This window comes from Chrysochloris asiatica, unplaced genomic scaffold (genome assembly GCF_000296735.1).
Source record: "Chrysochloris asiatica unplaced genomic scaffold, ChrAsi1.0 scaffold00079, whole genome shotgun sequence".
In the NCBI taxonomy this organism is placed as follows: domain Eukaryota; kingdom Metazoa; phylum Chordata; class Mammalia; order Afrosoricida; family Chrysochloridae; genus Chrysochloris; species Chrysochloris asiatica.
The window spans coordinates 7,776,185-7,790,916 of NW_006408597.1; the positions used below are offsets into that span (position 1 = coordinate 7,776,185).

At 37.0% G+C, this 14,732-nt stretch overlaps 1 protein-coding gene across 1 annotated transcript in view; it reads right to left on the bottom strand.

The window, feature by feature from the left end:
- Positions 1-14,732, bottom strand: part of PCNX (pecanex homolog (Drosophila)) — a 324,383-nt gene that overhangs the window by 34,070 nt on the left and 275,581 nt on the right. The window contains exons 23-28 of the mRNA XM_006865614.1: positions 13,928-14,036; positions 13,102-13,231; positions 10,209-10,267; positions 6,781-6,996; positions 3,031-3,284; positions 761-991 (exon numbers count right to left, since the gene is read on the bottom strand). Coding sequence (XP_006865676.1) covers positions 761-991; positions 3,031-3,284; positions 6,781-6,996; positions 10,209-10,267; positions 13,102-13,231; positions 13,928-14,036 — 999 coding nt within the window. The remainder of the gene's footprint in view (positions 1-760; positions 992-3,030; positions 3,285-6,780; positions 6,997-10,208; positions 10,268-13,101; positions 13,232-13,927; positions 14,037-14,732) is intronic.

The window sequence follows — 14,732 nt, forward strand, 5'->3', positions numbered from 1 at the left end:
ACACACACATACATACATACATTTACATATCCCACAAATATATATGAGTTTAAAACAAGGTATATTGTATACTGGTAACCACAGGGAGGAAGTGAGTCAACTGTTGTTGCATGGACGGATTGCAACCATTGAGATGAAACAAAGTGCATGGTCTGTTGAATGCAAAACTGATGATCTGTAAATCTTCACTCAATTCGCGCACACACACACACACACACACACACACACACACACAAATTAAAATTCAGTTCCTCAGTTGCACTAGTCACTTCTGAAGTACTCAGTGCCCACATCTGATGAGTGGCTACAAACTGGACAGCACAGAATATTTCCACTGTCGTAGGAAGTTCTACAGACAGCACCAGTTACCCTTTAGATTTCAGAAAAAGATAGTTAATTAACATACAAATATAGGTGAGCTCTCTAAAATCTAGTCTTTACAAAAGCACTCGATGCTATTTTAATTTGGGGGATGTGTGTGCATGCACAAGAGAGGCGATTTGGGATGTGGAAGGTGCCTTTCCTAGAATCCTGAGATTAGGATAGTGAAAAAGAAAGGATTGAAGAAGGTCGCTCTTTGAAGCCTGTTTTTTGGCAGAGTTGGTTGGTTTGACCCAACCACCATGAACCATTAGACTGGAAAGAAGTATATGAATATATTAAAAAACCAAAACCAAAACCGACCACATAATAACTTAACAGAAATATTCTATCTCTGAAAAAAACATAAAGATTTGTAAGTAAAATAAACTACTCCTACCTTTGCTCTTCGGGAAGAGCAATATTCTATCCAGTTGAGGTAACTCACACAGAAACTCTCCCTGGATATGCCTGCTAGCCGATGGTCATAGTCTTCATCAATGTTTGGGTTAAAGGTCGGGTCCACATCAACATAATTTTGATCTGCGCAGAGACGGAGTCCTTCCTGCATTGGTTCATTAGCAAGCCATTCCTCTAACTTAGAGGATGTTGTGACATAATAAATGATACCCTAATGTGCAGAATATTTGAAATTCAGATTAAATCGTAATTTGAATTAATTAAAAATCCTCAGTAAATATAATTTAGATTGTTCTACTGATAGGGTATCTCAAATAGTATTTAATTCTAGCTAAATACTATATGAATATGTTTTAAAATGCTATAAACTATATACTTCAGGATACAAACATTCAATAAAATATTTTAAAATCAGTCATGAATTCATCAAGGCAATTCAAAACAACTCTAATAGGAAGACTCGAGGTTTAAGCATGAATAGGGGTTATGTAGAGGTAATGATACAAAATGTGGGAAATTCAGACACGGGTCAGTAAAACTTAGTATAGATTTCCTCTTGAAAATACTGACTTTAGCTGAAATCCCCATATCACAGTTATGCTGTATTTCCACAAAATTTTTAGCAAGGTAATTCATTAGAGTAACAGTGCAAACAAGGATTGTTATTGCTGTTATTAAGTGCTGCTGAGCTGGTTCTGACTCCCTAAAGCAGAGGGTCAGTGAAAAAGAGGACAATCCTCAAGGAGATGGACTGACATGGTGGCAGCAACAATGGGCTCACACAGCCATGATTGTGAGCATGTTGCAAGACTGGGCAGAGTTTTGTTCTGTTGTACATAGGGTCACTAGGAGTGGGAACCAACTCAACGTCATCCAACAACAACAAATCTGATTTTGCCCTGGCTTCCCCTAAGGGTGCCTCTTTTTTTTACTAGTTGCCATTGAGTTGGCTCTGATTCATGGAGACCTTATGAATAATAGAACAGAACACTGCCCAGTCCCGTGCCTTCTTTATGACTGTATTCTAAGTACCTTCCAACCTGAGGGGTCACCTTCCAGCACTATATTGGGCAATATCTTGTTGTGACCCATTTAGTTTCCATTGGTTAATTTGCGGTCGCAGATCTTCAGGCTTTCTTTCTAGTCTGCTTAATCTGGAAGTGTCACTGAACGCTACTCACGTGACCTTGCTGGTACTGACAGCACAGCTTCCAGCATCACAGCAATGTGTAAGCTGCTACTGTATGACAGATGAGTGGTAATCTCTAAGCCCTTGGAATGTCCCACTTGATTAAGAATGTCTGTTTCCCTGGGGACCTTGGACAATGCATTTAGTCAATTTTAACAATGTGACTTATGGTGGCGGGTATCTTGGGTCAGGCAGTATCAACGTGACTTCTGGAGGGGCTGGAGTTGAAGATCAGCCACTTGGTCAGTCAACCATGTCTATGTGACTGAGCCCCAATAGAAACTCTGGACCCTGAGGCTTGGCAACAATCCAGGTGTCTGGTCACACACCATTGTTGGGAGCTATTAAAGTCCTGTCTGCACAACTCCATTCGGACAGTGGAGAACAACCAGAAGCTGTGCTCTGGTATCTCCTGGACACCTTCCCATGTGCTTATTTTAACCTGTATCCTTGCACTGTAAAATAAATTGTACCCATGAGCATAGTTGCTTTGAGTTCTGTGAGACTGTTAGCTAATTATTGAACCTGAGAGTGATTCTGGGGACCACCTGAGCTTTGCAAGACTATTTTCCAGTGTACTGAAAGCAGTGGATAACAGCACAGGCTCAGGACCTTTAAAAATCCCAATGATCCATTTGGTAGAAGATTCAGGCTAAGTTCACTTCCATTTCTGTAAAGTTATTCACTAGTAAAGCAGGGAAATAATATTCCATCAGAGAATTACACAGGTGAGTGTATGTGTAGTGTTGAGCACAATGCCTAGAACAAACAGTAGCTGATTATATGACTGATGAATAAATGGGATAAGTTCCAATAAACAAATTGCAAGATTTCCAAATATATATCTTAATACATTCTCTGGATAGTAGAGAATTTAAATTACTGCTGAATAGCAATGTGTAAGTAACAAAGAATATACCAAGGGGCTTCAAAAAATTCTTGGAAAAAACAGGATGAAAACCTAACAGAATTTGTTCACAAACTTTTTGAAGCTGCCTTGTATATCTTTCCCAAGAAGGGCCTCTGCCTATCAGAAGATCTAAGTAGGCACACACTATTACCTTCACATAATAGGTGGTAAGCACTTTCCGAAGGTCAAAGACTTGAAGCATAGAAGCAGCACTATTGTCAGTGATGCTGTAACCCTCCAAAATATACTTAGTGACTACCACTTCCCAAGCAAGCCAGCGCTGGCCAAATGTAGCATTAAATGAAAGCACATGAGGAATATGGCCCGGTTCACAACAGCAGAATCCTTCATCTTCCTCTACACCCTCAGTAATAGCTTCCACTTCCCGTTGTTGACAGTAAGTACCTGAGAGAGACAGAGAGAGGCAGAGCACATTACAAATGAAGATGAAACATGCTGTGGAAAAATGAATTCTTTGAAGACAAAAGGGATTTAGAAAGACACATTTTATAGCAGCTGAAAGTACGGGTAGCAATTATAGCAAGCTCCAGAAACTTACCTTAGAAAATCACAAAAATTTGTGTCATAAAATAATAAACCACTTTAGTTTTTGGCTCACTGATACCTAGATTTTAAAAATTTGGATTTAGAATTGCAATTGTATCAAATGAAGGTAAATCAGTAAAGATACATCTTATCTAAGTTTGAATTACCTCAAAAAAAGAATTGTGTGAAAATCGAGCTATCCCAGGACACATGAGGATACAGACATGAAGAACTAAGAGGAATTAGAAATCTATTTTACTGATATCATGTCCATGCTACAAGCAGAGATGGTATATACATCCCATTTCTTTAGATGTACTGAATTTGTAAAGGTAAATTATAATTTCATATTAAATATATACTAAAAACAATCTTTTGTTCCCAGTTCTGACAATGATTTGATAACACTGCATTATTGGCATACAGGGCTTACCTACTAATAAAGCGTCAATTACATATGAAGTTGTATTCTTTTATAAAAGATACTAATCAAACTGGCAGTTTCTGCATTAGTATTATGGACCAAAAAAAATGCAAAAATAGATTAAATATAGAATCAGACCCATAGCAAGAGAATTTCAGATCAAGAAGCCAAATAAAGGGGACACTGAATGGCTTAAAATCAGGAATGAGGTGTGTCAGGGTTGTAACCTTTCACCATTCATGCTCAATCTGTATGCTGAACAAACAATCTGAGAAGTTGGACTTTATGAAGAAGAATGTGGCATCTGGATTGAAGGAGGGCTTATCCACAACTTGTGATATGCATATGACACAACCTTGATTGCTGAAACTGAAGAGGATTTGAAGCACTTACTGATGAAAATCAAAGAACATAGCTGCCTATATGGATTACAACTCAATGTTTAGGAAAATAAAAATCCTTAACTGGACCAATAAACAGCATCAAGATAAATGGAGAAAAGATTGAAGTTATCAAGGACTTCATTTTATTTGGATCCACAATCAATGCTTATGAAATAAGCAGTTAAGAAATAAAATGGTGTACTGCACTGGAAGTTTGCTGCAAAAGAAATCAAAAGTGGTAAGAGCAAAGATGTCACTTTGAGAACTAAGGAGAGCCTGACCCAAGTCATGGTATTTTCAATTGCCTCATATATATATGACATTTGGACAGTGAATAAGGAAGACTATAGAAGAATCAGTGCATTTGAATTATGGTGTTGGTAAAGAATACTGAAATTACCATGGACTTCCAGAAGAACAAACAAATGTGTCTTGGAAGAAGTACAGCATGAATGCTCCTTAGAAGTCAGTATGCTGAGACTTGTATCATGTACTTTAGACATGTTAGAAAAAGGACATCAGGCTTAGTAGAGGGACAGTGTAAGAGAGGAATACCTCACTGAGATAGATGGGCACAGTGTCTGCAACACTGGCCTTAAACATAACAATCACTGTGAGGATTGAGTAGTGATCTGTTCTGTTCTCATATGACTCAACAATAACAAACTGATGGCAAGCAAGCGTGGGCAGAATGAACAAATTAGCTAGAAAGTAAAGCTGGAGAAACATGTAGAAGCCAGATCACACAGTGTTGTTAACTGTCCAACTCCTGGCCACAATGGAACAATATGCTGTTTCACCCCCGTGACTGGTTTCCGATCAGACTGTTAAACTCCACAGGATTTTCACTGGCTGATTTTCAGAAGTAGACAGCTAGGCCTTTTTTTTCCTGGTCTGTCTTAGTCTGTAAGCTCTGCTGAAACCTGTTCAGCATGGTAGCAACATGAAAAACTCCACTGGTGAGAGGTAACGGCTGCACAAGAGGTGCATTGGCCAAGAACAGAACTCTGATCTCCTGCATGGAAGACAAGAATTCTACCACTTAGCTACCATATTGCCCCCTGCAGTGCTGTTTGTTGTTGTTAAGCGCTGCTGATTCAGTTCAGACTCACAGCGATCCTGTGTAGGGTTTCTGACCTTGAACCACTGACCTTGCTGTTCAAACTGACTTTGCAGTCCAGGGTATTAACCCACAGTGCCACACTAGCCCTGTTAAAAGTCTTAACTGTATTTTACTATTATGAAAGTAACCTTATTGACTTTCCTCTGCCTTACACAATACAGCATTCTAAACTGTCAGCGACCTAACCATATACGAAATCAGTCACAGAACTACAGAAATTCAACTTCATCAGGAAACTAGGAAAACAAGTTAATTTTACACACTAAGGACACTACTTTTAAACACGAATGGGCTTCTAAAAATTCGTGGAAAAATATAATCAAAAGATAAAAGAATTTTCCACAATTTTTTTGAGTCCCCCTCGTATGATGTTGCTCTTAAGTGCCGTAGAGTCGGTTCTGACTCATAGCAACCATATATATATTTTTTTCTGAGGCTTTAAACCTTTTGCAGAAACAAAAAGCCTCGTCTTGCTCCTGTGGTGCAGCTGGTGGGCTTGAACTGCCAACCTTGAGGTTCGCAACCATCCAGTACTTACTCTATGGCATCATCGGCTCCCACGTCATATAATGTTGTTAAGTGCCACTGAGTCAGTTCTGACTCATAACAACTCTTTATATGGTTTCCATGGAGTGGCTAGTAGGTGTGAACCAACAACCTTGTGATTAGTAGTTCAGTGCTTATCCTACAGCAACACACCAGGACTCCACCTCATATAATGTTGTTGAGTTCATTCTTACAGTGACCCTGTATAGGGTTTCCAAGAAGTGGTTGGTGGGTTTAAACTGTCAACCTTGTGGTTAGTAGTCCAGCATTTATCCTACAATACCACACTAGGACTCCACCTCATATAATGTTGTTAATGTTGTGGAGTTGTTTCTGACTCAAAATGACCCCGTAAAGGCTTTCCCAAGGAGCAGCTGGTGAGTTTGAACCACTGACTTTGTGGTTCAAACCTATCTTGTGGTCCAACTTACCTTACGGTATCACACCAGGATTCCCCTCACTGCAAAAATGGCTCTAATCTGCAAAAATTTGGGGGAATGAGGAATCTAGTATCCATTAACAACATCTCTCATTCCACAATTCCAAAGGCTAACGACTTTTTTTTTTTTTTTTTTAATGTTTTATTGTGAATTATATGATAGTTTACATGGAAGAACATTAGTTTTACATTCATCTTATCGTATACTGTTTCATTGCCATGGTTACAATCCCCTCCATGCATCATCAAGCAACCAAAGGGTATATCCTACAAGCCTGCCGCCCATCCCCATCCCCACCCCTCACAGCTGCTCCATCTCTTGTCATCGTTTCTGTAATGGCCTCCTTTTAATGGCAACTTTTGGTTTGTGAAACAAACATCTAAAACTTAAGATGTCATAGGAGTATACTTGATCAATAAAATACACGTGAGTGTCTTACCTCTGAATTCCAGTCCCCGCAGCTGGAATGTGACCAGGCCATTGCCTATCTCAATAAGGTGCACTAGTGCATTGAGGTAGTCAGAGGCCAGAATGAAGCACTCCCCAGTACTGTAAGTCCCCCAGCGTCCTAGAAGCAGGTCGCCACAGAGACTGTGTTGTAAGGATCTGGTTAAATGCTCATAAAAGATGGAATTCAAATTGTTGTCATCTGATCCTAGGAGAAGGGATTGGAAAAAATGTTCAGTTTTACTTTAAATCATCTTTATAGCAACAAACAACATTGTTAAAAATATTAAAACTAACTTTTGGCTAGGGCTGTATCTATGTTTTTGACAAAAATAATAATGTACAAACCTTACAGCTTCTATATAAAAATGAACCATGGGATAATGGGAAAAGTTTCAGAACTCAGAGTTAGACATCAACCTCTGTGAACCTCCAGTTGTCATTCACAAAATGTCGTAAATGGGTGAAATCTAAGGTCTTTGTCATCTTTGAGTTAGCTGGTGCTGCTATCCTAGAAATATCACAAGCGGGTAGCTTTAACAATTTAGAAATGTATTTGTTTTTTACAGTTTAAGAGGCTAGAAGCCCAATTTACGGTGCTGGCTCTAGGAAAAGGCTTTCTGTTGGTTCTGAAGGGAGGTCCTTGTTTCCTCAGTTTCTGTTTCCTGGTTCCTTGGGGATCTCCAAGTGTCTTGGCACCATCTTATCCATCTCTTCCCTGCTAAATTGCTTGTTCGATCTCTTACATCTCAAAAGAGACTGCCTCAAGATGCATCCTACACTAACCCCGTGTCACTAATATAACAAAGACAACCCATTCCCAAATGGCAAATAATAACAGGCATCGTTGTTGTTCCAACCTGTACTGACCAGGTATAGGGTTTCTGAAGAGTGGCTGGTGGATATGAATCACTGACCTTTCGGTTAGCAGTGAAGTGCTTATCCTAACTCCAGCTTAGAAATATATAATCATAGTAATAGAGGTTAGGATTTACAATACAGATTTTTGGAGACACAAATCAATTCACATCAATCTCTGAGAATCTGTGTCTTTTCTATTTACTATTTAATGAAATAAGCCTTGCAATTAATTAAAATCATGTACAAGAAACAGTATTAGATATAAAAGAGATTCAGATCAAGAACAAAAACACACTGCGCTAGTAAAGGAAGTAGGTAAAATTACCCCAAGATTTGAAGAAACAAAACAGTAAAAACAGGGAAAAGAGAAGTTGTCAGTCTAACAGAAGTAGCCCACTGGGATGGGTAGTGCTAGCTCAGTAGACACAAAGTGCACACACTGAGACAGCAGTAAAGAACCTGAAGAGTCTGATGTTAGGCTCATCCTATCTGAAAATTAGATAAAATGTCACTTAAGAAATGAGACAACCATCTCTACAAGTGACCTATCCAAAGCAATAATTTCTAGAGCATGCCCAAAATATAGTGTTGTCGTTGTTAATGCTGTCGAGTTGGCTCTGACTCATAGCAACCCTGTATAGGGTTTCCAAAGAGCAGCTGGTGGGTTTGAATCATCTACTATAGTGTTGTTTTTGTTGTTGTTAAGTGCTGTCAAGGTGGTTCTGACTCACAGCGAACTTGTATAGGGTTTCTGAAGAGCAGATGGTGAGCTTGAACCACCAATTTTGCGGTCAAACTGACCTTGTAATCCAGTGCATTAACCCACAGCACCATTCCGGGGCTCCATAGTATAGTGTTAGAATAAAGTAAAATATTAAAAACTCAGTAACTCTTTCAAATTCAGTCTTATTAAAGAATAAAATTGGAGTGCTGGTGTGGCACTGTGGGATAATGCACTGGATCTCAAGATCAGTTTGGACTGCAAGGTCAGCGGTTCAAATTCATCAACCGCTCATTTGAAATCTTATACAGAGTTACTATGAGTCACAGTCGCTATGAATCATAGTCGCTATGAGTCAGAACTGATTTGAAGGCACTTAACAACAACAAAAAATAAAATTACAAAAGGAGTACACCAGACTCTAATGTCATTAAGATGAATTTATCTAATTCTTTATCTGCCTATCATAAAAATGAGCATATTAATTCAGGACATGGTCTTTTTGTTCTGCAGGAAAGCACTGTCAACATTAGGAGAATTCTAACCTTCTTGCAATGTACTGGAGCTAAGATGGGTCTTTTATCTACTGGAATATGATCATGATAATCATAAATATTAAATAATTAATAATAGTCATTAATAACTAGTTCTTGCTCCAATTTTAAATTATGAATCAACCTGATGACTATAATTTATCAGATGGAAATTTAATTTCTCTTAAGAAAATTTGTAAGTCAAATGGTCACGAATATCCCAGTCTATTTGTTTGTTGTTGTTGTGCTGTTCTGACTCTAACAACCCTATGCACAACAGAATGAAACACTGCATGGCCCTGCACCAGTCTCACAATTGTTGCTATGTCTGAGCCCACTGCTACTGTCACAGTGTCAATCCATCTATTTGGGAGTTAATATTTCTTAATATATTGTAGGAGAACTGGTGTGGCACTGTGGGCTAATGCGTCAGACTGCAAAGTCATTTGAACTGCAAGGTAAGGTGGTTCAAGCTCACCAGCTGCTCCTTGGAAACCCTGTACAGGGTCGCTATGGGTTGGAATCGACTCGATGGCACTTAACAATAACAAATATATTGTAAATTAATACACTGAAATTATGATTGGTACATGAATTTCTAAGAACTGGGGCAGTGATATTCACTGTCTGTGTCAGGTTACGACTGTGTGGATCAACAAAATGATGTTTTCAAATGACAAAACCCAGACTAGGAAATAGTGTGGCACTGTAGGCTAAGCACTGGACTGCTAACTGCAAAGTCAGTTGTTCAAATCTACCAGCTGCTCCTTGGAAACCCTATTCAGGTCACTGAGTCAAACTGATGCTACAGCACTTAACAACCAAGTACCAGGAATGCCATACATTGAAGTGCTAGCTAACTGGCCAACTGGTGTCTAAACCAACTCAACTGCACTTAACAACACCAGAGGGCACCTCTACATACAATAAACTAAGTGGAACTTCATTTATATTCACCTAAACATTTGTGAAAATATTAATAAAACATGTATCAATCTGATTACATACCTTTCAACATATCTGACCAGTTTTATTTCAACCATTCTACTTTTTAATCCATAATACCTTTTAAATGCATTTTTAAGTACTACCAGCATTCTTAAAATGCATTTTATAAAAGATGGACAAATGAATTTACAGAAACTTATTCATATATGCTTTTAGTAAAGCACCGAATATTTGATTTTTTAAAACGTGATTTATTTTTCATTTAGAACCCACAGGGGATTTCCAACAAGCTCAGTGTGAAATACAGATATTGCTTTCCTTATATTTGTCTCTTTACTAAAAAAATAGAGCTATTACCTGGATTTCTGTCAAGCTGGGAAGCCAGTCTGGTATTTGAATGATCCACTCGTTTTGTGCTGAAGATGACAAAACAAAACATTTTCAGTATTTCTTTTTCACATTTCAAGTGTTTAACAATTAAGGATAAGGAGGAAACATACACAATATAAATGAAATAAATATTGCCACCTTATAAAAATCTCAGGTAAAACCTATTTTAGCATAATGATAAAATACTCTGAGGAGCACAATTTTAGGGATAAAGTATTTTTGACTTTCTCACTTTCCTTCTCCCCACATATACACAGAGGTTTTTCCAAATTGTACTTTCCTGAACACTGTAAAGTAAGATACTCATGAGTAAATTATGGGAAAAAACAAACAAAATTGACCAGAACAAGAAAATGTACACTATCTGATGTTCTTAAAAACTGGCAATGCATGAAATATTCTTTGCCAGGGGATGGCCCAACTACTAATGTCTGATGACAGAGTGTAATTTAGAAAAGTGCTTCAAAAAGCATGGTTCACAGAACTCCCAGCATGAGGTTCAAGACCCTCTGCTGTTAGGGGCTTTTCAAGATGCAAACAATTTTCCTAACACTTACCCTAACTTGTTTCACTGTACTGACAATTGCACTAATGGTACAAAAGCAATGGTGTAACCGTGGCTGGAACCTTAACATGAATCAAGGCAGTGGCACCAACAGTGATACAGAAAAAATTATAATTTTGCCAAATCTCATCCATTCTGTAAAGGTCCTTTTAATATTCTTTGGGGTAAAATAAGAAAACATTCATTGGCTAAACTAAGATTATTGAGGCTTGGGAATCTAGCAGACATTTCTTGAAGATGAAGAAATGTAGCCTGTTTTCGGTGAAAACAAGAGACAGCACTGTTGCCAAAGATGAAATTCAAGACGCAGGGAAAAACGTAGAATTTTGGATATGTGCACTCATTACCATGAACTTCCTTGTACTTAAAGATTCTGTTGTTGCTGTTCAGTTGGTGATGATATTAATGAACACATTTAAAAATATGCCAACATCTGGAAGATTTATATACCGAGTGAACTAATATTCTCCAAATGGTCAATAAGTGATGCTACAAAATTATGCATGGATAAAAGATCCATTCAAAGTATAAGAAAGATCAGTTGATTTTGATGTAACACAGTTCTAAATGTTCATGGATATGGTTTTAAATTCCACATCACAACCAATCATTAAGAAAATATCATTTCTCAAGTTTTGGTGATATGTCAAAATAACAATTATCTGAAAAGGTTATTAAAATATTTCTTTCTTTTCCAACTGCATATCTGTGTGAGGTCAGATTTTCTTAATATACTATGATCAGTGGCTCCATACAGTAAGAACAGGAAGAGAGCCACAAGGTTGGCAGTTCGAGCCCATCAGCCACTCTGCAGGGGAAAGATGAGGCTTTGTTCCCTCAAAGATTTAAAGCCTCAAAAACTCCATACAAGGTTGCTAAGGATCAGAGCCAACTCCAAAGCACTGAACAACAACAACAACAATTTCGATCAAAATACTGTAATAGACTGAATGATAAAGCAGACATGAGAATCTAGCTTTTTTTTTTTCTTTACTACAATAGACACTAAAAAGATTTGTAAAACATTTAAATAATACCACTCTTTTTACTAATTTTTGGGCACGAAGTATAAATACAGCTACTCTCATTTTTAAAGTTATTTATGTTATCATGTAGTGAGTCGCTATTTTAAAATTAATAAATAACCATTTAAATGTTTCTGAGTTTTAGTTTCTAATGCATTAAATATTAATAGATAAAAACCCATATAAACAAAAAACTCCTCAAAGTCCTCAATGATAGTGTAGAGGGGTTTTGAGATCAAAAAGTTTAAGAACTGCTTTGAGCATTACTTTGGGCTAAAAGCTGGCTCTAGGTAAAAGAATAGAATCAAATTCTATCTGAAAAACACTGAAATTGCAAAAATCCAAACCCACTGCCATCAAGTCAATTGTGACTCACAGCAACCCTACATGGGGTTTCTGAGACTGTAAATATTTACAAGAGTGGACAGCCTCATCTTTTTCCCACAGAGCAGCAAACTGCCGCCCTTGTGGCTAGCAGCTCAACATCTAATGAGAAACACCACTGAAGTAAAGTGTGATTTTAGATAAAGAACCACAGTAAAAGTTTCAAACCCACAAGCTCGTTCATTGCTTAAAAGGGAGATGACAATTCTCACCTATTAAATTTTCCAATGTGTGAAAATGTAGAGAGAAAGAATCTTGGCTGGTAGAATCATAAATTACTAGTGCAAGCTTTTTGGAAATCAATTTATTAAGAGCTTGAAAAATGTTTATGCTTACTGATTCAGTTAATTTCCCTTCTAAGAACTCTTCTTCAAATAAATAAAATAGAATTTGGAGCAATTACATGCAAAGATAGTGCCTAGGCAGTAGATCAATAATTAGCCTAAGGAACTAAGCTTAAATGGAGAAAACATCATGTACAAGAATGCCATTATGCAGCTATACTCATGATAAACCAGAAATGACTATAAGATAACTTACTATAACTATTAGAATAACACAGTATAAAATACAAAGTTTAAGCGTATTGTTAACATGGAATGATTTCAAGAAATATTATTAAAAGGAAAACGATATAGCAATTAATATATTAACTTATAACTACTCTCCCAAAAACTTATGAACAGAGAAAATAGAATATAAAAATAATTTTCTTATGCCTTTCTGCTTTTACTATATTTTCACATTTTAGTTTATAAATTTTCAGCAAAAATAAGTATTTCAACACAAGTCATAAAGCATAAGTAACTTGTAATACTAATACTGTCATAACTTTGTCTAGCAAAAACGATACAAATTGAGTATCAACTGTACAGATTTTACTCACTTATAGTCTCTCTCCCAGAATTTCACAGGCCGGACGTATGAAGTGATGAACACTGCACTTCCCAGGAAAGGGTTTAGTGGAGTAGAAAAGAAGGCTGAAACAATAGCCTGAACAAACAACATGGCTGAGTCTATGGGAAATGGGTTAAGGAACTTAATAGTCACCTTAACACAAAAGAAAAAGCATATCTTACAAAAACATTTAGATGAGTAATTAGAAAAATGAGATTTATCAGCAGAACGCAGAAGAGGCTGTGTCACTAGTTAAATAAGTTAGAAGGACATAAACTAGAAAACACAACCTGGCACGATGCTTCGAAGGGACTCAAATGAACATCTGCTAACATGCAGCTGGTAAAAGTCCATTTATCAATCTTAGGTAAAAATGCTCACATAATTCACTGAATTGCAGGCCACTAATCTTTTAGTTAGAGTGTACTCTTAAGAAATGATGAAAATAGAAAAATTTTAAATTGTAATCAATCATATTATTACAAAAAATGGTTATTTTTACTTATTTAAAAATATTTTAAACACATTTTATATATATTGAAAATTCCTGTTTTAATATTCAGTATACAAATAAAATTTTAACTCATCATTCAAATTTAATACTTTTTCTATATTCAGATATCTGTGGATCACAGGTTTTCAGATAAATTAAACAATAAAATCAGTATAAGCATGAACTCAAAGAACTGTGAATTTCTGATAATGTATCAAACATTAACTATATTCTGTGCTTATGGAAAGGTTATGCCTACAAACCAACATTTTCATGAAGGATATGACTGCTCATTCTTACAAAACTGTAATTGGAAGGATACGGGGCACTGCAAAGGGCTGAGCAAAAGCATGGAAGGCAGAACCCCAGGTAATCTGCCATGGGGCAATGTAGGTATACACAAACTGCAATTTATAAAGGAGTTCCCAAAGCTGTAGAAGGAAAAGAAAGACAGTTAGCAAAGAAACTACTGGTAGATATGTCAATTAAAAAATGGAAAACTTCTGAAGCATATTTTCTCCATGATAGGGAGTGTAATGAGATTACATTTCTACAAAAATAAAAGATAAATATCAACTATGAAACCATTGCACTTTGTTTTAAGGTAAACAAGTTGATTTATGGGTTTGTGTTTCATCTGTTTAAAAAGTCTATAGGCACACTTTTAATAACTATACACACACACACACACACACACACACACATATATATTTGAAGGACAACTTCCCCCAAATTTTAATGTTTTGGAAAACGAGTTTCTCTTGAATATAATGTGTAAAGGAATTTAAAAGCAGTCAGATAGAGGATAAAGCTGTAATACAGTTGTCACTTCATATGCTTAAAGGATATTAATTTTATGTATTGGACAGCTGTTCATATTCCTCAATTATCATCATGACTACTGGTAGCACTGTGTTGTTACATCAAGTTGGTACTGACTCAGAGTGACCTTATGCACAATAGAACACAACACTGCCCAGTCCTCCGCCAACCTCATAATCACTGCTATGCTTGAGCCCATTGCTTCTGGCACTGTGCCAATTCATCTCATTTGGTAGTCTTCCTCTTTTTCACTGACCCTCCAATTTATCAAGCATGGTGTCCTTCTCCAGGGACTGGCCATCCAG